This window comes from Leptonotus elevatus, chromosome 4, assembly GCF_054856555.1.
Source record: "Leptonotus elevatus isolate MCC_2025b chromosome 4, RoL_Lele_1.0, whole genome shotgun sequence".
NCBI classification, from domain to species: Eukaryota; Metazoa; Chordata; class Actinopteri; order Syngnathiformes; family Syngnathidae; genus Leptonotus; species Leptonotus elevatus.
In genome coordinates, this window is record NC_141242.1 from 7348095 (window position 1) to 7374025 (window position 25931).

The 25931-nt window shown below is 39.6% G+C and overlaps 1 protein-coding gene across 9 annotated transcripts in view; it reads left to right on the plus strand.

Annotated features, from left to right (window-relative positions):
• megf11 (multiple EGF-like-domains 11) overlaps positions 1 to 25931 on the plus strand; it is a 118632-nt gene that overhangs the window by 54088 nt on the left and 38613 nt on the right. For all 9 annotated transcript variants that reach the window (XM_086074451.1, XM_086074453.1, XM_086074452.1 and 6 more), the window contains 2 exons: positions 23997 to 24243; positions 24326 to 24446. In XM_086074451.1, coding sequence (XP_085930577.1) covers positions 23997 to 24243; positions 24326 to 24446 — 368 coding nt within the window. The remainder of the gene's footprint in view (positions 1 to 23996; positions 24244 to 24325; positions 24447 to 25931) is intronic.

Genomic DNA, 25931 nt, shown 5'->3' on the forward strand with positions numbered 1-25931 from the left:
ATTAAAAGACTTGAGCAGTGAAACAGAGGCATTATTCATAACTTTGGATTACCATCGCAGGCGCCATTCCAGGCTTTTCATTTACAAGCTTTCATCTGTTGAAAATGCGCAATGTCTGCCAATTCTCAAATTAAATCTGCCCTCCTTTTTGTAGTGTAAATGGCATGTCTTCCTTATTCCGCATATGTGAAATATATAGGGGATGCAGTCTCATCAGCCTCCATATATGAGCATTGACACATACAACACAGTTATGTTCATTTTATTGATATAGTATGTTTCCGTTTCAGGAAAAGGTATTTAAGATCAAATAAAAGCCAATTCTCTGATTTGATTGCTGGGGAGAGGGTGTGAGCGCTGGTCACATAATGAGGAATGTGTGAATGTGATTAAAAAGCATGTCACACAGGCTTGGAGATGAAGTGGGATGCTCGGCGGCCTAAAGCTAAAGTGACAGCCTTCCAGCCAGTCATTTGGCTCCCAATCAAAGGCTTGGACTTACTTTGTGGAGCAGCACCTGGCAGGAAGTTGTTTTGTATATGTGTCAGGCGGCCAGATGAGACTCCGACTGTTTTTTGGGGCCGGCGAAGGGAAGGCGATAAGCTCTCAGTGATTCACCAAGTTGTCTTGCAGGCAGAAGATATCAGCAGTTTTTTTTTCCTTTTTTCTTTACCGCCTACTGGGATCCACCTGCTGATGCCAGAAAACATTTCATCCTCTCCCCAGTCTTGAATCGAGAGTCCCGCTGGGACCAGAGCTGCCCTGTGACCTGCGTGGGGTCCTGAGGGATCGCTTCCACAAGGATACAGTGGCTAGTATTATAAAGACGGTTAGACGAGGACAAAACAGGATGTTTCTTGTTGACTGTCACAATTCCGAGTTTAGATTTGAGTTCTCCTGAGGAATGAATGAATGATTAATTGTTGCTGCTGGTTTGTGTGGCGTGTTTGTGCTCTTGAACATATTCTCATATCATCATTTTATGTTTATCTTCTCAGTTCTCGGTGCACAACATTAAAATGCATTTTTATGTTTCGTTTTGGCTGTAAAGCTTGAGCTTTCTATTGTTTTGCTGTCTTCTAGTTTTATGATAAAATCTACTCTTATCTTGTGTTGCTCAACAAACGTGTTCACTTTCAAATATAAACTGTGGCAGTGAATAAGTGCTATAAGGCGATATGGTGTGTAATAGTACAGGGGCAGTGCAATGTATGCAATTTCATGAATTTGGCTGAAAATGATTACCGGTATTTATTCATTACGAATCCACCACAGTTTCCTTTGTACAACAAAGTTATTGCTTTATATAAGTTCATTTCACACTAAATTATTTACAGGGTTCCCGCGGGGGCCCAAAAAAAAAAAAGTCTTAAATTCAGAAACTTAAATTTTAGGCCTTAAATGTCTTTAAAAATCACCCATATTTTTATCCCAGGTCTAAAATTTAATTAACCCAACTCTTCAAAATTCTTATATCCGCTCCGTCCATTCCGAGAATTTTCTGTAGGAAAAAAAAAAAAAGTGCCTGCTGCGTTGTTGTTTCTACTGCCTGCATGCTGAAAAACGTCAACACCAAAAGCGAAGGGGGTCATTTGAGGGGGTGCGTTTCTATCGTAGTCAATGTAGTTCGGGCGGGCGGGTAGTTCATAGCGGTTAGCATAGCATCTAGCTTGTTGCATTCGGATCACGGCAGCCTTCGATCGCTGCAAATGGCTTTAAATTGGGTGGGGGTCGCTGTCTGTGCCTGAAGCGGACATTGAGATTGATTATCCGTGCAGCATTCTCAGCAATTAGTCTTGTATTTGTCTTTATTCACTTCGGTTCGAAGTTAGCACATGACGCTATCCCTTCAATTCGTGGCTCTCTTCTTCGGCTGTCTATGAAGTACGTCATTATGCGGGTGTGACTCAGTGTGCCACCAAGTGTTCAGACGGACACACTACAGTTTGTGTGAAGAACGGTTAAATGGGAGCTACTGTTGTATTGAATTTAATTATTTGTACTTGCCTTGAAAAAAATTTGTACAACCACATATTTTGAATGTGACTTTTATGGCCACTAGATATTTTACTTTTATTTTATTTACGCGTTTAGTTTTCAAAATTCATTTTATTGTATATTTACAATAATACAAGCACAAATGGTCCTAGAAATTTGATCAATAAATGTAATGAAATCATCACTTTAATACATAATATACAATGTTTTAGAGTTATGTTTTACTAATTGTGAATTACTTGATCTCTTATTAGGAATCATTACGTTATTTATTATCTTATTTTTTTCTCTCTTATTACAGCTATCTTTTTTTTTTGGTGTCGTGCTTGCGGTGATGAAGTGACGAGTGCTGTGTTGTGAATTTTGTTCAATCATTGACATTGCATCATCAAAGAAAGCAAGCGATTTACAAAATTCGAGATGGGGAATCATTTGTAAAATAAAAATAAATAAATAATAAAAATACACACTAAAACACTCAAAAAGGGTCTAAAATTTAACTTGGTGATTCCTGCAAGAACCCTGTCTTTCGCTATGTGAGGAACAAGATCATGATTTCCGTACTTTTTGGTGTGCCTTGAGAGCCTTGCTTCAATAAAGGTTGGGAAACGCTGCAATAGCGGTTCTACTGCGCAGAAATACATTTTGATGGTCGTATGAAATAGTTTTCAACATATATTGATCCCATGCAATGAGAAATCAAATATCTTTAGCAGTCCCGTGTACTATTGTGCTTTAGATTTGGTTTTAATTCAATAAACCTTCTGAGTGTAGGGGCTAATCCAAGGTTAGACTTCAAACTTTTTGGCTGCATATAACAAAGTCAGCTCAGGGTAAAGAAGGGTACATGAGTAGAGATAGGCGAAATATTCAATTGACTAATCAAATAGAAATACTGTTAATTGTGTACAAATAGTTGTTGTCTACGTCCATGCTATGACCCAACTTCTCCAGGCAGCATTATTCTGCTCAATACAACAGTGGCATTGAAACAGGAGTTCAGAACATTCACATACAAGGAGATCCTCCTATCACTTTAAAAATAGATAAATACATAAATGAATGAATGAATACATAAATAAATGCTATCCATTAATCGAGTGTTAGTTTTTCAGCAATCCCCGCGCATTCCTGCTATTTTCCAAAATTAAAAATTTAAAAATAAACGTTTTCAACTGTATTTTGTCCTGCCTCCTGTTTATTTTGGATGTAATTCCACTTATGACCAATAGATGATGTCACACTATTTTGTTCGACATGGTGTAAATTTGAAAGAAGAATAAAGACAGGAAGTGTTTCTTAAATCCTGCTTTTTACGCCTACAGAAAGTGACTGCTTTAGGTTCATTTATTAATGTACACCTTTGGGCAAGATTATTCATGTTTATTGTAAGGTGATAAGTTTGTTAATTTGGAAAAAAAAAGAAGGGATTTGCTACCTGTAAAGTGTTGGTCCACGGGTACGCTGTTTGTAGAGTATTTTTGTGTTAGCGTTAGCTCTTCCACTGCTCTTGCTCTTTCTCAATATAGAATTTGAACTATTTCTACTGTATATCACATATTTGATGAAGCGGGGATTACTGTAGTCAATCATGGAAATGTGCTCAATTTCCCATACCCTTGGGAGAATATAAGTAAGATAGACACAACCCGCCACACACAAAGCGTCATCATTATCTTTACGGTCAAATAGTGGTTGGTTAGCTACGGTCCACGACGCAACATATTCCTCCCCCAGTTGTCTCCAAATGGCACAAGGTTGGTGTAACACATATTTAATTGATGAATGTAGCCCCAGAAGACTTGCAAAGGCAAATTGCTACAGACAGGGGGGGGGGGGGGCAACTTACTTAATGCTAATTGCCAAATAAATCAGTGACATTATTGCATATTATAATTTGGCATCCGTGTTGGTTACTTGTAGTCTGCTGTGGAGGACATCGCAAGCAGCAGCACCAACGAGTTGAACCATTAACACGGAGCCAGACCTAATCCATGCAGCCAGAGAATATATTTGGAAAAGACTCCTGTGAGGATTCCCTCCCGGCACCCGTCAACAATATTTACACATTATTCTCTGAAGTGCATGTAAGCCAGATGGTTCCCCTCCTCTCCCACAGCAGCAGGACATTGACATGCATCAGCGTCAAAGACCTACAGGATGCAAATGACGCCATCCGGGTGCCACGTGCATGCACAGAAAGACTCACGTCAAGTCAGTTCCCCAGACCATTCATTAGGTATGTACACAATCTAACAAGGGCTGCAGCTCTGTAGCTACACATGCTCTGCATTGCAATTCAAATCTCTGGCATCTGGAAAAAAATCTCATAATCTCACAATTTGGCAAACTTGGTCGTTTTTCCCAAATCGATACTTTTGGTCAGTCCACACGTGTGGGTGTCATTTTTCACAAATGATTGACCAATCTAAAGTGTTGAAAATGGTTTGTTCTCTTTGATGATGCAATGTTAATAGTGAAAAATTATTTTTGAGGTACAAAGTTATATATATTTAATAATATAATAATTTCATTATGTCATGATTATATTCTGTTTCATTCAATAGGATTACAATTCGATTTGACATGGTACGGCTGTAGCTTTTTGTAATGTTTTAAATATTTCAACAGATCTCCAAAGCCCAAACTATCCAAACGACAAATAATCTGCAATGTCAAACCGATTTATATCTCTTATATCTCTCTCTCTCATAAAAGATGATTAGCTATATGGGGTGTGACATGATTCGAAGATGTAACGATTTTAAAATGTGCACACGGTTCGTCAAATCAAAACGTATATATATATATATATATATATATATATATATGATTTTAATCAGAAAATCGGTTTTGATTTGACGGGTACAACATTCAACAACATTCAAAGATGAAACGATTTTAAAATGTAACGGTTCGTCAAATGAAAACCTATATATATATATATATATATATATATATATATATATATATATAAATGATTTTAATCAGAAAATCGGTTTTGATTTGACGAACCGTTACATTTTAAAATCGTTACATCTTTGAATGTTGTTGAATGTTGAATCGAGGTATATATATATATATATATATATATATGTGTGTGTATAAATATACGTATAACAATCTAGCTTTTTACAGATACTAATGCTCCGTTTTGATTGACACCTATGTTTATTGTTATCGTTGGTTGGCAGTAGCGTAGGTGTGCACTGCATCACACTGAGAGGTGTTTAGAATATTTTTGCCCCCTCATGTTAGCTAATATGGTGGAAACCATCTTCACAGGATGCTGTGCAGTTAAAAGACTATTAGAAAAACAATATATTGTTAAACCAGCACTTCTCGGATTGGAGTGTAACAGCAAGAATATTTTCAACACCTCTAGAATTGGGTGTGATTACATGTCCTTGCTGTTTTAATGGTACACGATCCTGACCCCTGCGTGGGTCCAGTTCCCACTGTTGTGGAGTGTTGGTGTGAATGTGAACGGTCTCTATATGCGCTCTGTGATTGACTGGCGACCAATCCGCGGTGTGAGCCGCCTTTAGGCTCGAGCTCGAGAAGATGAATGGATGCATTTATTAGTGTGCCTAATAATAAGGCCCTTAAATTCACCTTCAGTTATCTCCAGTGCATTCTAATTAACTACATTCAAACGGTCTATTTAGGAATAACACCGATACACTAGCAAATTGATTTCCCTAATTAAACTACCCACTCAATTGAAAGTATTTCTGACGCTCAATGTGCGATTTAACAATCTTTTTTTATTTGTAACCAGTATTTGAATCTCATGCCGATATATATTTTTATTTCCCAAAAGTTATGGCCAGTGAGAGAGTATTTGATGATTATTACCACAAATAAAAATCTATTACATTCCTCATTAGGCAAACATGCATTTACTGACAACTATAACAATTTATTTTGTACCGTGTTAGGCTGTTTGCCTGTTTGCATTTCACCTTCATTCCGATTGTTATTTCTTAGTGGATTAATAGGATTTTCCATAGCACTTTTGTGGAGAGCAGTTCCAACTCTGTGAAACGGTGCACGTGTGTGTCCATATATCCATGCATCCTCATAGTCAACAGTATTCAAATATTGAGTGAGATTTTGCATGCCTATGTCAAGTGAGTTAAAACAGCTGTTTGTGTAAATTGTTTTTTTGGCCTCAGTGAGCGCATTGACTCGCCGCTCTGCTCTGGAGAGTCTTGTGCCATCCCATTAAACAGGATTTATGGCACCCATGAGCTCACTACTTCATTGCCTTTGGGGGAAGGCCTAAAATGTGTGTGTACATTTCTGCGGGTGTGTTTTCATACGTGGAAAAGAGAGAGTGGGGGGTGGGGGGGTGGTGGGGGCTGTCATGGTCAGCGCATCGCATTCTGACGGCCGCTATCGCGCGGATGTTTGTCATTATCTACTAAGAGAGTGTCTGAGAGTCTGCATAGATGGCCTGATTTAAGGACATTAAAAGGCCTTATCTGCTGTCCTTAAGAGAAGGTCAGCCCGTTTAAAATATCAGAAATGCCACGATAACAGTTTAGAGAGATGCAATGCCTCCTGAATACTAATGCAAAAACAAAGTCTGGTTGTCACGCTTGGGTTGGGTCCATTGCTATTTTTCAGAGGTTTGTCTGAGCAGACGTCGTCTAATTATTATTTTTGATGGCTTGTTTACACAAGTCGCAAATATGCTCCACTGCATTCCATCCATGCATTGCGATGTTTAGCTTGGAGTACTTTCTTGTATCGCAGCCGAATCTTCTTGTCTTCAAGGTTGTCTGGTCATCACCTTCCAACTGTTTTTTTTTCTTTCTTTTTTCTTTTTTTCCTTTTTCCTTTTTTTCTTAAAGAGCTCAGTATTGTTCATTCGGAAATGTCATCATCATTGCTCTTTATTTATTTATTATTTTAAAAAAATAATAATAATTTTCCTTCCAACTCTTTAAAGCGGAACGGTGTCTTCTCCAAAGGCGATGGATGTTTTTTTTAACATTGTGACGCGTATACAATACGTCATGTGATAAAGGCACAAACACACGAGCGTTTCAAAATGTTACGAGAGCTCAATAATGGCTGCAGGGCACAAGTTGTTTTTATTTCACTGTTGGTACTTAAAGTGCTCTCAGGCACACAATTGTAAATTGGGACCACTGTGGTCAATATCAACACATAAACAATGAAATAGAAGTAAAATATGTCGCGTGTGCACGCAGAGCTACTGTCGGTGCGCGACTCCCGTTGTGCATCAAAGTGAAACAACATAAACACTCATATATATATATATATAGATATATGTAAATTAGAGCTGTCAAACAATGACATTTTTAATCAGATTAATCACATCTTGGAATTTGGATTAACCACCATTAATTGCTTAATTAAAAAGGCTTTTTTTTTTATAAAAAAAAATGTGCCCGCCAAATTTGACGAGCACCTGGTATGTGTTAATTATTTCGGCATTTAATGTGACGAGGACGTCTTCAACATCTTTTTCTAATCAGTTAATTACTTGCATAAAAAAATAACCCCAATATTTTGACATGAACAAATATTCTATGTCATGCATAAACAAACATTTATTAAAAGCTTTACTTTAATGCATGTAGTTGTGCTTATTACGCTGTCAAGCTAAAGGATCATCTGCTGTCAAAATAATAGTTTGAATAATAATTAGTTACCACTTTAACTTTGTCAGCACTGATATATATATATATATATATATATATATATATATATATATATATATACTGTCAAACAATATATATTTTTAAATGGATGGATAACTAATTAATCGCACAATACCATTCATAATTAATCACAATTAATCACGTTTTTTATGACAATTTTTTACTGAGCTTGTAACAGATATTTGCTCGGGTAAAATCTTGTAATTGATGTAAAATCATCAAATAAGAAATTTAAATGCCATAGCTTTCAATGGTCCTTGAATACAACTTTTCTCCTGTAAACAAAACGATTAAATCAGACTCCGTTTTACAGGCGTATTCGTCTCATTTAACAATTCTTAAAACTTCCCGCTTACAGGTTCAGAAACTTCTCACATGTATAGTTCTACCTATAGCCCATGTTTATTCATCTTCCCACCATTGACTCCAAAAAGTTTGGCTGCACACTGAATTAACTGTGTCAAATTTTTTTAAACACTTTAATGAATAAATTAGTCTCCAGAGTTATTGCTTTAAAAGCTTGTTATATTGTATGCATTAATAATGTATGTTTAATTTACTTTAAGTTCCGGAACCCAGGGTGTCATTCCAATGGTCCATCCATTCATTTTCTTTCGGACCAATTTTAAATCCATCCGCTTATGTAGTACTAGTTGCTAGCTTGCGCTAAGCTAGCTGGGTAAACTCCCTTTGTATGCCGTTGTCATGGTGTAAGAGGACAGCAATGAAGTAACAAAGACGACAAAGCCTTGATAAACTGTCTTGCTGGGCTTCGTTAACTGCAGAGTTGAATCTAATGCTCGATAGCCGGCTAGCAAACAATTCCGGGTTCCCTTGCTCAAAGGCAGCGGGGGGGGGGGGATTTCACGCAACACGCGCTCTTCGAACGTAACGCCACACATAGATGTGAGTATGCGTGGCCGGTCAACATTGCTTTAATACTGTTTATAGCCTGAGAACTGAAGCCGTGTATTGTTTGCAAACCCTTAGTCGGGTTGTGCTGGAATCTCGCGCGTTTAGCTTCTTCGCATCTTCGGGGTCCTCCGTGGCGCCTGTGTTGGGGTGACCTTGCTTTATTCTACGTTTGGCGTAATATTAGCAGTCGCTACCCGGATCCGTTGGTGCCCCTGCAATCTCCTGATGTTTAACCCTGCACTTCATCGCAGTGGTGCAGTGATTACAGGCCATCCTGAGGAACATCGATTGTCCTGCTCCTCCTAGGCAAACCCCACACAATGCTGACGAATGAACTCGTGGCCCTGCCAAGTCCAATTAACTGTCAGTGCCGCATCGACGGGCTCCTCCGTTTGTTGAGAGTGAAGAAAAACAAACTTTTAATCAAATTTGCCTCCAGGCCCCAGGGTATTTGGGGTTGTAGTTTGCATTCTGCGGCGCTCTCAAACTCGCCCACATTCGTGGCACGCTATCCGGAGGTTCTATTGCATGTAGTGGGCACGGCAACTTGCACCTTTTCTATTATGTCTGCCTGATAAAATCAGCGAGCATTTTATTAATCATATACAGCGGCACGGTAGGGTAACAAGCGTGAATGGGTTCATTTGTATTTGCGTCCCTTAACGTACAGTACGGCGACACAGAATTACCTTCGTGCATTGTTTGTTTTCGGCGGGAGTTAACAGCGCTCTCGCACGAGTGCATGTCATTGTTTTGAATAGCAATAAAAATAATTGACTGGTTGATCAATAAAAGCAGGTTCCAATATTGCACAATAGTTTTTTTTTTTTTTTTCCAAAGTATTAACATCTCCACAAATCCCCTCTGTTAATTCTCCCAAGGTCGAGATAAACAACTGCGCTCTGCTCTCCTGTGATTAGAGTCATGCAGACATTACAAGCCCCCAAAATTCAATTAAATTGTTTGCTTTTGCCACACAGGGAGAAGGAAAAAAAGGGCAATCTACGATCTACTTTGGGCATTCCAACTCTAGTTTCCAAATATTGACAAAAGGCACTCCGAGTAATGAGGGTCAAATAATCCAAAGTATTTGAACGCATGAAGAAAATAAGCATTTGGCCACCACCCTTACAGCTCAAATGATTTTGTGTGCCTGTGAGAATTTTGTGAAAAAAATGGGAGGGTTTGAGAGAGTCTGACTCACAATCTTTAAAAAAGTTGTTTGAAGTGGTTGAGGTCAGGGCTGTTCTACAACTCAACTCACCTAAGCATGCATCTGCGGTCCTTGCACTTGTAGAAAAGAAAAAAAGGACGCAGCAGTAGTGCAGTCACGCTCGCCATGTCCTGTTGCGTATTCGCAATTAAAGGAGACTTTTTATTGGACCAGAGTGCTGACATTCCACTTCAGTTGAAATGAAGAAGCCCCCCCCCCCCCCCACCCCCACCGTCTGAGGTATTTGAATTGAAACTCCTCACTTTGTGATGCTCTTGCCTTTTGTTCCGGGCAGATGCGTTTTAAAGAACCAATGACACAACCCCCCCCCCCCCTCCCCCCCCTTCCCCCACACACCCAAGCAGACAGCACAAAAAGGGGTTTTAAGGTCTGCGGATCGATATCTCAAACAAGATTCCACGTGGATTCGGTTTCTTACATCGTCTCCTTGTTTAGTCTAATCAAAAGTGACCAGTGATTACACGTATTGACGTGTTGTTTTTAGTATTTTAGACACTCTTCCGCCCATGCTAGTAATCGATCACAATTGAAGGCTCACGCTGACAGTCGCTGGAACCTTGCGTCTTTTTCCCAGATGACTTAATTCATTTGTTTGACGCCTCTTTAATGTAACCACGGTATGTTTTCAATCTCTCTCGCTCGGGCTCTCTCTCTCTCTGCCGCATGCACACACACATAAAGCGCCGTAAGTTTACTTCACTTTGACTTTGAGACTGGAGGGAGAATTATTCATAAGCCGCGTGAGTTTCAGATCGAGGAAGAACGACGCTGCTTTCTGAACCAGCGGTTCATTTGACATGAACGCCAGGATTTCCTCTTTTTTTTCTTTTTTTTTTATAGGGAAAAGTCTGAAAAGAATCCATTTTATCCTGGAGAGATGAGATTGTAAAAAAAAAAAAGAAAAGAAAAAAATGAGATGTACTTTTCTGTTTCTGTCCTTTTGTAGCATGCAGCTACTCTATCTATCAATCTTTCGTCCATCTCTGTAGCATATTGAATGTGTTCATTTTCCTTTATATTTTAAAGATTTCTTGTTAGAACACATTTGTAGTATTTCAGGTGATTTTTTTTCCTGGCAGTGTATGTGTATTTAAATGTTCAGGAATAATATATACGCTCCAGCAACAGCCAGCAGTGTCAGCTCACGGATGCCAGCAAAACATCCTTATCATTTCCCTTTTCTCCACCGATGTAATATACTCCAATTTGGCACTCGTGGTGCGCCGGGCATGCAGGAACTCAACCCAAGAATTTATGACTTTATAATGATCATTTGCATAATGTGATATCATTAAAAAGCAATTATCGCTTAATTTTTGTGCGCCCGTGTCTCTGTGTTGTTTGGAGTAATTTAGTAGGTATCGGGGCGCTCCAGCTAAATTGCGTGCGCGCTCAGTTTGAGGGATGCGTCCATAACCTGTGGCATATGACAGGTACATTTATTGGTTTGGCTCAGAAAAAAAAGCTGTTTGCTAGCATCGAGGGAAACAACAGCACTAACCACTGACCGCAATGTACAGTCACAAACGTTTTTACTTTCATCGTTTGTCAGGTCACCTGTTAGTTAGTCATTCTCTGCCTGGACGATACCATTAGCATCTGGGCTCACAAGTGAAATCTAGTAAAGACATAAACGTGAAAATAAACTATAACGCTTCATTTGCATATTTATCCAGGTCCTTACCAACATTAAAAGACCCTGAAGTCAATTTAGATATTAGCTTCTAAAAAGCATCATAGAAGTTTGAAGAGAATTGCTTTAGAGCGCCTCGTTGTCAGCAGTGAGTGTGCGTATGTCATGGAGAGAAAGGTGAAAAAGTGAGGGGAAAACTCCGACGTGCCTGCATGTGGACCGGGATTTCGATTTGGCACTGCTGCTTTAGAGCGCCTCGTTGTGGGGTGGAAAAGCCCCGGACGACTTGGTGGTGTGTGTGTGTGTGTGTGTGGTCTTGTTTTTGTTACATAGTGGGGCCAACATTCCGGGATTTCACAGAGTTGTGGGGCCCACCCATCCATGTGGGGCCATTTTTATGGGCCCCACAAGTTTAGACCTCTTTTTGAGGGTCAAGACTTGGTTATAGAGTTTAGGTTTGAATTGGGTTAGGGGAAGGGGCTAGGAAATGCATTATGTCAATGAGATGGCCCCACAAAGATAGTAAAACAAACTTGTGTGTTGGGGGATAGGTGTTTTGTTTTTTTTGTATTATGGATGTTTTGATTGTTTAGCACTTTGAGTTGCATTTAAAAAATATGAACGGTGCTATTATAATAATAAGGTTTGATTGATGTGACATTTTGAGAAAATGTTGGCTGTCTCAGTGGGTAACAGCAGCTTCTCTTAAAACTACAGCTATGCTGATAACCCCATAACCCATAGATGTAATCATCAGTATGAGTGATTTTTATCCTTTGTTGAATCTAAATCTTGAGTCAATGTGATGGATCAAACTCTCAACTGAACGCACAATATTGGCTCAGTCCATTTTGGACCCAGCATTGGTTGAGCTATTTCACCCAATTTGGGTTACTTTTAACCCAGCAGTTCGGGTTTTTTTGTTTTTGTTTTTTTGAGAGAGAGAGAGAGAGAGAGAGAGAGAGAGAGAGAGAGAGAGAGAGAGAGAGAGAGAGAGAGAGAGAGAGAGAGAGAGAGAGCTCAATATTGTTCATTCGGTAATCTTACCGATTCGACATGTCATGATGCTCTCTTTTTTTTTTTTGTATGTGCGTGAGCATGTGTGTGTGCGGGTGTGTGTGTTCAAATGTGCGTGCGTGTGAGTGTGTGCTCATTAACTCACCTAAAACCTATTAACAATCCCATACCGTTCACCTCAACCGAATACTTCAGAATCCCGCTAGAGTCGTGAAGTTGTCAGGAGACCCGAGGAAGGATCAAAGAAAAGAAAGAAAAGTGAAATCCAGCACCGACCAGACATCACCTCCTACCCACCGGGTTACCATCCAGAATCTTTCACCAATCCCCAAAAACATCTAAATTCCAACCAATTAGGGAGACCTCAAGAGACCAAAGGAAAGACTGAGGAAAGGAAGGAAGACATTTATTTTACATTTTCAAAATACATGAATTGGCCCTTCCTTAGTGCATGTACCAACCTTTCACTAAATATTAATTGAAAAACAGTTGTGAAATGTTGCGTACTCCTGATCATTTGTACCTTCTTCTAAAGTAACTTACTAAATAAAGACCTAACTATATGCACATGTTCACCCAAATCTTACTATGTCTATGTACATCAATTTTAAATTATTTTCACACGGGTGTTAGCGGCCAATGACGACAAAATAATTTCCTGAGCATGCTTTGACTTTCTCATGACGCTGATGCGGGCGCCCCTATCGACATTCCGCGACTGAACATCAGTCTCTGCATGCGCTTAGACCGGGACCCCTTGTCATTGACTGCTAATGCCCCGTGGCACAATTGGCTCCATGCTAATTACAATTGATAATTGAAAAAAGGAAATCGATGTGTGCAAATAGCGAGTGGTAAAGAGTTGGTTTTATCAGGTTGACATTGTTTTTTGAGCTGTGCGTGTGTGATGCAGCACAAACATGACTTTTGTTTATTGCACTGCAGCAAGTGTGTACTGGTGCGCCCGGTGGAGATAAGCCATTATCCCCCTCTCAAGGCTTTCTGCTTGTTGCTATATTAAACGAAAGCAAAAGGTCTCTGCAGGATGAGTCGGGTTATTAAATAAAAAGAAAAGTGTGACAGTCAGTTTAACAATATGATGATCCACAAGCTTTTATGAGCTGCGTGTGAGGGTTCTGTAGAACGAGCGCCTGGTTTACCGCGCGGGAGCGTCTTTTCACGCTCGGCTCGCGCTGCTACAAGGAAAAAAAATGAATGGTTTTATTTGAAATACCATAAAGTTGTTCGAAATTAAGACTGCAAAGATGCGGTCTGGTCATACTCAGTAGCCGCCTTGTAGCGCACTTTTTTTTCCTTTTTTTTTTTTATCAGAAATGCGTCGTCCTTAAATGAGTTAAGTTATTTAGTCGTCACGTTGAGCAATCCGGATAATCAACCGTCACATCCTGTTTATACCCTTCCACCTGCAAGGCGCTATCAAGTAGCCCGGACGCACGTTCGGACTCAAGCGTCTGAGCAATTTGTGTTCCGAGCGTCTCCTCCTCATGTTGTTAACTTGGCCCCGCGCTCATCAGTCCTCAGGGGGGAAGGAAATGCACAGGGCCTCGGAGAAGATGAATTAAGGCAGGATAACAAACACGCACAACAACAGAAGCTGCTGCGAGCCGCTTCTCCAATCTAGCAGAACCACCCTTTATGACTATTGGTAGATTTTTATGTATGCTCTCCAAATGCATTTGTCAAGCTAACAGCGACGTGTCCGTGCTGTAGTTTTGTTCTGTTTACCTTTTATGGCTAATATCAAAACCTTAAATGGCTGCAGTGTTTGTAATCATTCGCATTTGAATGAGTCACGCACAGCAGAAGGTGCTTAGCATACAAAACTTGGATTTAAGTAAACAATGCTAGACTTGAGAAAAATGCTGACTTCTTAGCTTCTTTTTTTTTTTTTGACAACCCCCCAAAACAAGCTTTACCGTAAGGGAGGGGTTTTCAAGGTGCGTCCCCCTTGTGGAACATAAAATTGTTATTGCTGTTATTGCTGTGCTGCTACTGCTTGTATGTGTTAGTGTCCACTTGGGCATTAAAAGAGAGTTGTCGGTTACTTGCAATCTGCTTCAACAATTTAAAGACAGATTTAAATGTAGTCCTAAAAATAAATCTCTGTTTGAAAAAACTTTTATGACTTTGTGAAATTTAGATTATAATTTTTTTGAGAGCTTAGTATTATTCATTCACCAGCCTTCCCGAGTCAACATGTCATCATTGCTCTCTCTTTTTGTGTGCATGTGTTTGTGTGTATAGGTGTGTGCATGTGTGTGTGCGTGCGTGTGAGTTTGTGCTCTTTAATTCACCTGACACCTGAAACCCTTCACCTTAACCGGATACTTCACCAGAGTCGTGAAGTTGTCAGGAGGCCAGAGGAAGGATCAAAGGAAGGAAAGATGAAGCAAAGTGAAATCCAACACCAACCAGGCACCACCCACAGAGTTAGAAATCCAGAATCTTTCACCAACCCAAGATACATCTGAATTCCAACAGGGTTAGGGAGACATCAAGAGACCAGAGGAAGGACTAAAGGAAAGATAGATGAAGCAGAGTGAGATCCACAAATGCCAACCTAGTTTTAAGTTAAATTTTAAAGGGACAATGTTTAGTATTTAGTGCCATCTAGTGGTGAACTAATATAATCCAACAACATTGCATTTTGAAGCGTGTGCAGCCGAATCGATTTTTAAAGATCAATTTTTGATGGAAATATTCAACAAAATGTCTTAATTAGAGTTAGGGTTCACACTTTAAGCATGAAAGAATGTTATATTAATGGAACATTAAGCCTTAAAATGTGTTTGTTAAATACGGTGGACCACAGTTTATAAGCCTGAAGTACATTTTCATACAAATCTTACAGTGTACATGTACAAGTTTATCGATGAGTATTTTCTAAATTTGAGTTTAAAAAAATCACAATAATTGATTTATAGATTATTATCGGGATTAATCGATATCGAATTGAATCGTGACCTATGAATCGTGATACAGATCAAATCGCAAGCTACTAGGCAATTCACACCCCTAATATATATATATATATATATATATATATATATATATATATATATATATATATATTCATGTTGAAGCATTGGGCCTGATAAAAGTTCTAATAAAATAATCTATGTGGGATTCCTGAAGAGTTCTTAAACTTAATCTCTAAAACGTAATTACACCATTGAGGAAAATATGCTATTTTAAATGGTAAAATTGTAAACAACTAGAATCACAGAAATTTCAATGAACCAATATTTGTCAATGATAAGACTCTTCTATCGTAATATGAAGTTTTCTGAAGAAAGCATACATTAATGGATGCCTCGCTATTCTTGAAAATTGCGTAAGTAGGAAAATAAGGACTGCTTGTGAACGAAGTACATTATGCTGTACTGTACGCAAATCATTTTATTATCTCCCTTCACTAGCTGATTGATTTTGTGAATTTTCTCTTCTCTAGCGTAGGAACTAAATCACCGACATTAAGCTAATATGGCGGGTTGAATTTTTTTTTTTTTTGCTTTACTGCATTCTAAAGCTGCTCGATCACAGTTTATAATCCTCTCTCATTTCTGTAGTAGTTGCTTAGTTTGTATGTTTAGGAATTAAACATACGACAAACAATACACCGATGCTACCTAGAGTAGAACCAAAACTATAAATGACAAAGATCATACACAAGTGTCCATTCAAATGATTAAAATATCCTACCTCACATCTACTCCCGACACACTGATAATAGCTATTTCATCTGACATAGTAAACCTGATGTCCCGTCTGAATTTCCCAAAGACGAATAAATAACTACAACTAATAAAACACGGACCAGATAGTGTACCCTGTACAGTATTATAGCCATAAATATAACCAAAGTGAGATAAATGTATCACTTTACACAATCATCATCACTTTCCCCGTCGCACCAGTTCTGTGGAATCTTCACTTTATTCGTCCGCATGATTTATTCCATGTGCTATGAATGCATGAACGTTTGAAGAACTTCATTGGACGTCCCTGCCGCGTTACCACCAGCGCATTGTCGAAACTGTGCATAATGCGGCGTCAGCTGAATTGCAAGCAGAATTGTGTCATTGTTCCTATAAAAAAAAGATGAATGTTAAATATTTTTAGCGTGGAAAGCCTGCCTCGCCGTGTTCAAGTCATAATATGACTTTGTTATCCCATTGGGCAATCAATAAAGTTGCTACTCGTAAGTCATTTTAGTTATGAAAGATTCCAGTTCTTTGTTATGCCATCACTAATGACCCTTTGAACAGCAGTTATTTGTATATAATAAAACAGTGAATAGTAGGACAGATTAATTAGGGTTCTATTCGGTTTATGTAAAATCACAAAACGATTGTAACTATTAAAAAAAAAAAAAGTAAAATGGAGAGTGTGTGAGTAAAGCCATCAGCAGCCAGTGACACAATTTTCACACCAACTGCGAACGGAACAATCTGAGACGGAACGCTGCTGTCTTCGTTAGGGGTGGCAATCTTTGGACGCCAACACGATTCGATTCCGATTTAGGGGCTACGATTCGATTACAAAACGGTTATTGATCCATTTTTAATTCATGTATATTGATGCACTTGTCTCACTGAAGTGTTAATCATTTGGTGCAACGGTTCAAAAACTCAGAGCATGGATTTCAGTCACAGATCGGATCGTTTTTTGGGATCAGGAAAGACAAACAACAAAAGATAAATAGAGCTTTGTCTTCATTTATTTTATGAAATACTTTTTTTCCATTGAATAAAAAGATTCAACTCAAAATGTCAAATATGTCCATTTAGAATATAAAGCAGGACACCTTCTTATTTTATACATGGGCCATAAGCACGCCTTATATTGCACATAAAGTTGCGTTCCTAAAATCTAAAAGGCCATATTTGACATTTTGAAACCGGCCTGAAAATGGACCGTCCAAACTGTTTGGTTTGTCTACATTCTATTCAGTCCAGCATCTGAGGCTTCTCCAGTTGGATTCATAATGACGCAGGTCGAAAGCTCCTATGTCAATATTTGGTAAATGTAATCTTTTGAAAATGGCTTGCTCTCTTTGACAATGCAATGTGTATATTTTAAACAAACATACCATTTTTGGGGTCTGCTGATTTTATTTTTTTCGAGTTACAGGGATTCAACCCGACACCAGAGATGTGCTATTTTTAAGGCAATATTCTTGCAATATTACAACTACTACTATGACTTTGACCCTCTGCATTTTAGAAAACAGTTTCCTTTGCTTTTTGTGTTGTTTTTTTGGGTGATAGCTTACTTTGTCATGCATGGACTAAGAAATGACTGATGTACATTTTTATTATGTATGTCACAAATAAAAGTGTAGTGTAAGAGGAGGTTAGCGCGGCTATTTTTCATGTTTGTGTTTTCTGAGTGTATTCAACAAAAGACAGAAATAATTAGGTATGTTCATCAAACGGTGATCGAAGACTTTTACATTGTACTGTAAATCAGGCGTAAAAAGCTCTCAGTGTTTCTCACTCAACCGGCAACAATGTGTGTTAATAATAATTATGAGGCAGCGAGTCAATAGCAACAATGTGTTTTTCAAAGGAGACACATTACAAATTTTTTTTTCATTATCTAAAACCCAGGTGTCTAAATAGCATCAAAACACAGCAATAATGCACTATTTACGCCCCATACGATGTCCTTCTGAAATCAGGGACCAGTCTGTGGGACAAATCTTACAAATGTATGTTGTGGCCAACCGCTTAATTGTAGTCATAGAAGCCGAGCCCAGACTGTGAAAAACAGAGAGCATCTGTATAGACGGTAAAATCATTTTGACTCCTGTGGGCAGCTGTCTGTAAACTACGGTGCACTGTGTGTATGTGTCGAATGGACTCTGGCTGTTGTTTGGAAATTGACTCTGGGTTTTCTTAAAGGACTGTTATTAAGTAAAACTCCACTGTTTCAGGGAAAAAAAAGTATATTGTTTAATTTCACACTTCATTGGTGCGTGCACTCCTCAGACCCAATTATTTGCGAAAAAGAAAAAAAAAGTACATTTTCAATGGTATAGTGTAATCTCGATTTGCATATGTCCTAGTATGATTCGGTCTTCGACATTCTATTTTTGCTGTCTAAATTTTGTCCTGCTTTTCGTACATCCGACCGCTAAAGAACATGTGACTTGACCATTCATTTCCAGGAATTGATTCATGCAAAGCATTTCATAAGTTGTGTATTTGTTCAACAGACAGCAAAGCGTCTTCCGCAATGCAATATTTTAAGCTCGGCGACACTCGGGCAACATCAATGTAACACATCCTGTCAAAGGGACAGACCTTCAAAATAAAAGAAAACATATAATAACAGTTCCACCACGCTTTCTTGGGCCACATTGTGGCTTATTTTGCAGTCATGCTCAATAAACAAGCACAAAATTGTTAGGGATCGAGTTCTAAATAGGCCACCTTGGGCTCAACGAGGCTGTGGTGAAACTGCTATTATACTGCAGTGCTCTTATTTTGAAGGCCTGGCTTATGACAGGATGTTATGCTCGAACTTGTCCGAGTGTTGCCAAGCAGACCGGGAAGCTTGTTATTGCCTTTAGTTGTTGATAAAAGCTTGCATTGTGGATGCGGCTTGTCGCCTGTTGAACCTTTTTTACACTAAATGACTGTAAGTTCTGAGTTGCAGCTATTTAATAAAGAAGGCAAAGTTAAAAGTGAGGTTTATCGACTTGTCTTTTATATTTATATTTCTCTGTTTTTGTATGTGGAGCAGTAATTATTCTCTATAAATTGCATTTTTTTTGTGTGTGTGTAATTTCTGGAACGGATTGATCAGATATACATTATTCACAAAGGGAATTAGCGCTTTGGGTTTCGTACAGTTAGATTTTAGTCAGACTTTCTAAAACTGGTTCATGGTGAAAACCGAACTATATGAAGTGGAAAGGATCCAACTGCAACGACCTTGCGGACAACTTTCCCAGACAACCTGATTTGAAGGAGTTTGACTCGTCCATTTTGACTTGAACTTTGAGAGGCTTCTGGTGACTTTCTTTGGCACATCCTTATTATAGGGTGTCAATCAGTGTGTGCTCAGGAGGCCACGCAGAGGAGAACCTGCGAGCAAAGTCAGCTGCTGGAAGTTGTTTGTTCTTAATCCCACTGCAGCCGGTCACTCATCATGCCGACTCTTGAGCGCACTTCAAAGCTGGGCACCAGCGCCACGGCTTTCAGAGCCCGTGATTTGGACGTCACCTTCAAAAGTTTGCCATTGGCTCCTTCCTCACAATGCAATCTCTTTTGTTCCAGCCAAGGAGATTATACCCAGCACCTTGGGATTGTTCTTCTCCCCTGTATGTGAGGTTATCCGCATCCTTGCTCTTATACAATATGAGCTCTGAGAGTCCAAGGCGGCTTGTGTATGCGTCCGCTCGTTAGGTAGCCTGACCCGGGTCGGCGCAGTTAATGGGTCGGATGGTGAGACTCGCCGGCTTCAGACGCGCGGCGAGACTTGTTGCCGGCGCAAAACAACTCACCGGGGGCGGATCGTCGCATCACTCAATTTAGCCGCGCTCCCCAGAAACTGATGTCCTCACGCTCGTGTCCTCTCTCTGTGTTTGCTTGCCGCACATCAGCGCCGACTTCTAAATGACAGTTAACTGCTGTCAATGCGGGCAAAGTGAGAGGCGCCTGGGCCAAGTTGGATAATGGGCTTCCAACTGCAAGCCTGGCGGTTTACGACGCCGAATGGTAACACGGGTTGAGCTCACAATGCAGCTTTGTGTGATCACCTACACAGTAAATTCTGTCGAGTAAATGTGACTCTAAACTGGGTCTATTTGGTCCCACTCAAAATAGAGTCAAATTTACACTTGGAAGAGAGTAAAATACTCAAGTATGTTTAGTGTTTACGAGAGAATTTGCCTATCACATGAAAAAAAAAAAACTATTAAAAGATTTTTCACTCAGAAAATCAAAGTAAATTTGGTAAGAAGAGATTTTGACAAAATGTTGTTAGCTTGTTGTTGTTGTTTTTTAAGTTACCCAATCTTACCTTCAACTTTGGAGACTGCTACTCTACCACCTGAGCAATGCCACTACTACAGTTTGCTTTTATTCAAAAGGAAGCCAAAAAACATAATTTTTGGTCTTGGAGCTCCGAAGATTCCAGTTGACACAAGCGATTCCTCAACCCTTGAGTGACTTTTTTTTAAAACTCTCTTCCAAGTTTAAATTTTACTTTATTTAAAGTGGGACCAAATAGACTCCATTAAGAGTAAAATTTACTCGACAGAATTTACTGTGTACTGTATACAATGAAGGCAACTATGTGTTCATTGTGTTTTTTAATATTTATGAAACTTGGGTGTATTTGAATTGTATTTTTGCAAACCAAATTTCTCCATGGGGACAGTAAAGCCCTTCTTCTTCTGTCGAGTGAAATAGGGTCTGACTATCTGGCATCTGAATGGTCATGCTTGCTGTTATTATACTTGCTGTATATATCAACAAATTCAACTGAAAATGAAAAAGTAAGTAATTTCAGAGATAATGGTGCACTCAGCAATTAGCAGCAGAACAAATCTAGATGGAAACTGGAAAGACATGCACTTAACTCATTTGCTCCCAAAAACGTATAAAAACGTTCTATTTAAAATATTGTCATGGTCCCCAAAACATATTTATACGTTTTTTTATGTTGTTGTTTTTTGTTTTGTTTTTGCTAGAGCGTACAGAAGGATAGGACAGATTTTTGAATAATGATCAAACGTAGCTATATTCTATGCTAATTGCTGCAAAACTGAAACCGATAGAAATGTACTTTTTTTCCTGATGAAAGACGAGACTAATCTTTATTTCGGTCGGTTCCATAGTAATATTCTGTGAGCCTTGCAAAATCAGGCAAAATCCAGTAAAAGAGCCGGGAGTGAAGGGGGTTGCTTCAGTGAAAATGGCCGGGAGTCAATGAGTTAAACTACTCCTGCAAACTCGGCCTCAATGCCCTGACATTTTTCAAGTACTCAACCTTTAGGTAACCATTAATGCCGCACACGAGGCCACGCAGGAGCAGATTTATGTTCACTCAATACGGCCCGCGAGCCGCGCCGCCTCTTGTGGACGCGGCCGCAGCAGCCACGGCGGCCGAGCGACGTGTTTGATGACCACCCTCTGGGCGCACCTGTCTGTATCCGTGGAGGGAATGATCATTTTCCTGCAGTGTGCCTGGAGAAACAAGCTTGGCTGGCAACCACCAAATAGGCTTCATTGAGCTCCCACATTGGCTGATCACACCTCTGGCAAAACGGACATACGAGACAGCGGCCCCTTCGCCTGCCAGCAATCAATAGTAGAATATTCACCTAACAGGCTGCAGCCGATAGGGCTCAAAATGTGCTTTTATGGGGAGCAATAGAGCAGGTGTTGATGGAGCTACATCAGGCCATACCAATCACTTAAATCAGCACTCCACTCTCTCAAGAACAATTAGGTTTGCGAGGCAGCCGGCAACCTGCGCTCTGGGCCAATTGGTCTTCCCATAAAAAATGGCTGTTTATTTAACATTGAAGGATTAGCTCTTTGCTTGCAGTTTGTGGGATTATTGAGTGCCTCTAAACACACCTGTCACTTGCGCAGTGTGCAAATGTGCTTGTTTTACACCACTCCCTCAGGCCACACTTGGTCATGTCATCGGGCTATTTACTTGAGGCCACGTGAAGTAGCAATTTTTACAGTGTCAATTTAACAGTGCGGTTGCAAGAGCCAAGAGTGCGATTAGGGGAGATGAATGTTGTCTCATTCAGGTATCGTCTGCGCAATTACTCCAATGAAATACAATTAGTTTAGCAAAGTTGTAAGAGCTAACACTTGACCATCAATGCGGTTTTGTCAATAGTGACTTATGTATCTTTAAAGATTTGCCTACTTGTAGACTCATTTAAGGTTACGTTTTCTATTAAAGTTCTGATATATCAACATGCAATGGAAATTAGTAGAAAATAAGTAGTCGGCATTCCCTTTGCAGCTATTCCACAGTTCTGAGAAGACTTTCTACAAAATGTTGCAGTGGGTCTGTGGAAAGTTCAATGATGTTGGAACAGAGAGACGGCCTGGCTCACTGCCTCTGTTCTGGCGCATCCCAAAGGTTTTTGATGGCGTCCGCACCATACTTCTCTGGGCATGCCTGACTTTGTGCACTGGGAACAGGAAGAAGAAAAAAAAAGCCATTACTAAACCGTTACCACCAAAGTTGGAAGCATTGACTTGTCCAGAATGTCTTGTTACGATAAGGAATTAAATGGTGAGTACGCCGTTTTAAAACAGTTAGCAAGATTTAAATGTAGCTTCACTCACTTCACTAATCCCACCCCCCAACCTCAAGTTTGACCAAAGTGTCATTTATAATGGCATGTAATCATGAAAGCACATAGTTGTAAGAAATAGCTAGACAATGCTGTCCAACTTTTAATAAAATAGGCAGCACTAGCAAATAGCAATACTAAGCTAGCATTAGAACTGTAAACAAGCCTACGTTAGCCACAGCTGCTTCGTTGGTAGCATTTCTACAGTGTTACCATAACTCTAAATGTGTCAATTTGAAGTCACATTATTTTGAATGTGCAATCAACATTAGCATTGTAAACAAGCCTGCGTTAGCCAAAGCTGCTATGTTAGTCGAAGGACTTCTTCGTAACAGAAGCAGGGATGGCCAAGTTTGGTCCTCGAGAGCCACTATCCAGCCTGTTTTCCATGTTTCTCTCCACTAACACACCTGATTCATGATCAGGATCGTTATCAGGCTTCTGCAAAGCTTGCTGATGAGCTGATCATTGGATTCAGGACTCGAGGACCAAACTTGGCCACCTGTGTTAACACTAAATGTGTCAGTGTGAACAAGTCATATGTTTTGGGAATGTACAATCGACAAAAACCAAAAAGAGGTGAGAAATGTTTTGCTAATTCTGCGTGGCTTCTGCCTGAGGTCCCTTTGCTCAGCCTGTTTGCTAGCATTATGGCTAAATGTTAGCAAAGAAGGCCAGAGGTGGATAACCGGATATTCCAAAAATAGCTTGTAGCCCAAGCTAGCAGGTCAGCGTGCGGCTACAAGGGTTGGGAATGACTAAAAAAAAATATTTTTCGTGGTTTTATTCATTTTGGTACAGCACAGTGGTCTAATAGTTGAGAGGTTCTAGGTTTGAATCTTGACTCTGTCTGGAATTTTCAAATTCTCTCCGTGCTTGTGTGGGTTTTCTCCCAAATTTGTTAGATTTGTTGAAGACCTCAATTTGTTTGTGAATGTGAATGGTTGTTTTTCTCAATGTGTGCTGGGATTGACTGGCCAGTGGAGGGAGTCAGATGGACTCGGCTCCAGCTTCAGGCAAGCGCTGTAGAAAACAGATGGAAGCTCTGAAGAATTTGTATTATATTGTTGCTAATTCTTGGCAAAAATGCTGGCGCAGAATGTATTTTTTACTCGTAGGCCTAATGCCATTTGTGTTTTCCTGCAGGTTGCGAGAGTGACTTCTGGGGACCTCATTGCAGCAATCGCTGCCAGTGCCAAAATGGGGCTAAGTGCAACCCCATCACTGGGGCGTGCGTCTGCACCGATGGCTACCAAGGATGGCGCTGTGAGGAGCTCTGTGAGCCAGGTTACTATGGCAAAGCTTGCCAGCTGCCATGCCAGTGTCTCAATGGTGCCACCTGCGACCACGAAACCGGAGAGTGCATCTGCGCACCGGGCTACACGGGCGCCTTGTGAGTAGCGACGACATTTGACACAAGTTGAACTCCGCTTCCAGTTTTTACATGTCTGACTGTTGACTTGTGTTGGTGGCAGCTGTGGCGAACGTTGCCCCTACGGCAGTCACGGGCCACAGTGTGAGCAAGGCTGCCCGTGTCAGAATGGGGGCACGTGTCACCACATCACCGGGGATTGCTCCTGCCGCGCAGGGTGGACGGTAAGTCCCTTGAGTTAACGTTGAAAAATATTCATCAATCATGTATGATGATGCCAGGTTGGGCTAATTATTTTTGACCTCACACATTGAGTGGGCTAATGTTGGTAGCGAATTTGAAGAAGATTTAGTGTTACGTTATTGGGCACTATCAGTCAGGTGACTCCCGGCACAGGAAGTTTGCTTCTTCTCAGAAAATGTTTGTAATAAAATTAGCAATAATAATCCATCTGCTTATGCAATATATGCTGTATATGCAAAAATAACGCTTTCAAATTGTCTTTTGGCCCACTATCCATACCGCTTCCGAAACAGATAACTGAACATATCCCGCTGTCCTCTTTTCCACTTGGTTAGTGGAGAGGCTGCGGATCTAGTGCTCAATACCCACACCAAGCAGGGGGGCAAGCTCCTTTCTGTGGATCCTTTGCCTAGCACGCCCCACTTTGCAATACAACCATGTCACACTATTGTGTGCCCTAAAAAAAAGTTTCCCTTGAGGAACAATTAGTTCATTTTAACACTCATAGAAATTTACATAACTTGAAATCTTACATCAACCTTCCAAGAGACTACAGATGAAAACTAGCCTACGGCTAGAATCTGTCACATTTACATGCAAATGTTCATTAATATGCACTGTCTCTTTTTGGATAAATAGATCCTGAACAGAATAAGTGCTATAGAAAACGAATGGGTGGCTATTTACATTTTTTGCAGTATTACCACTACCTTGCTTTGCTATTTGGCTTGGAGACATAATAGACATCACGTTTCTCCAGCTCAGATGTTGGGTGTTACCAGATATGATTGTATTTATTTTTTTACACATAAAAAGCTACTAAACATCAACTTGTGTATCTATTACTACATTATTATGAGAAAAATAACAGAAATAGCATGATCATATTAATTATTTAAAGACTATATAGCATATTAATCATGTGTAATACGAATGTTTAATAATAAATGACGGGCTCTGAACCAACGGTGTTCGCCTTCATCTTCCATTGAGATATTACTTTTTTTTTTACAAATTTTCTTTTTCGTGTGAATCATAATAAAAGGTCAATGTACAGCACTTAAAATCATCAATTATGTACTAATACAGTAACAGTAACAATTAGGTATTGGTACATCATACATGCACTACAAATTTTTATCAAATTTTTTTGTAGTCACAACATTTTACATTATTCCATTGAGCATTAAAGGGGAAGTCAACCCCAAATATATATATATATATATATATATATATATATATATATATATATATATATATATATATATATATATATATATATATATATATATATATATATATTCAGCCCCACTAGTCTAAATATGTTTTTCTGGTTAATATTGCATTCATGGAATACGAGTTAAGCAGCAAAATCCGGCAGTTTTTGTCAATATGAGAAGGCGTGCGTGAGGGTTGACCCAAATGCGGGGAGAAACGGCAGGGAGACAGGAAAGAAGGGCAACGTG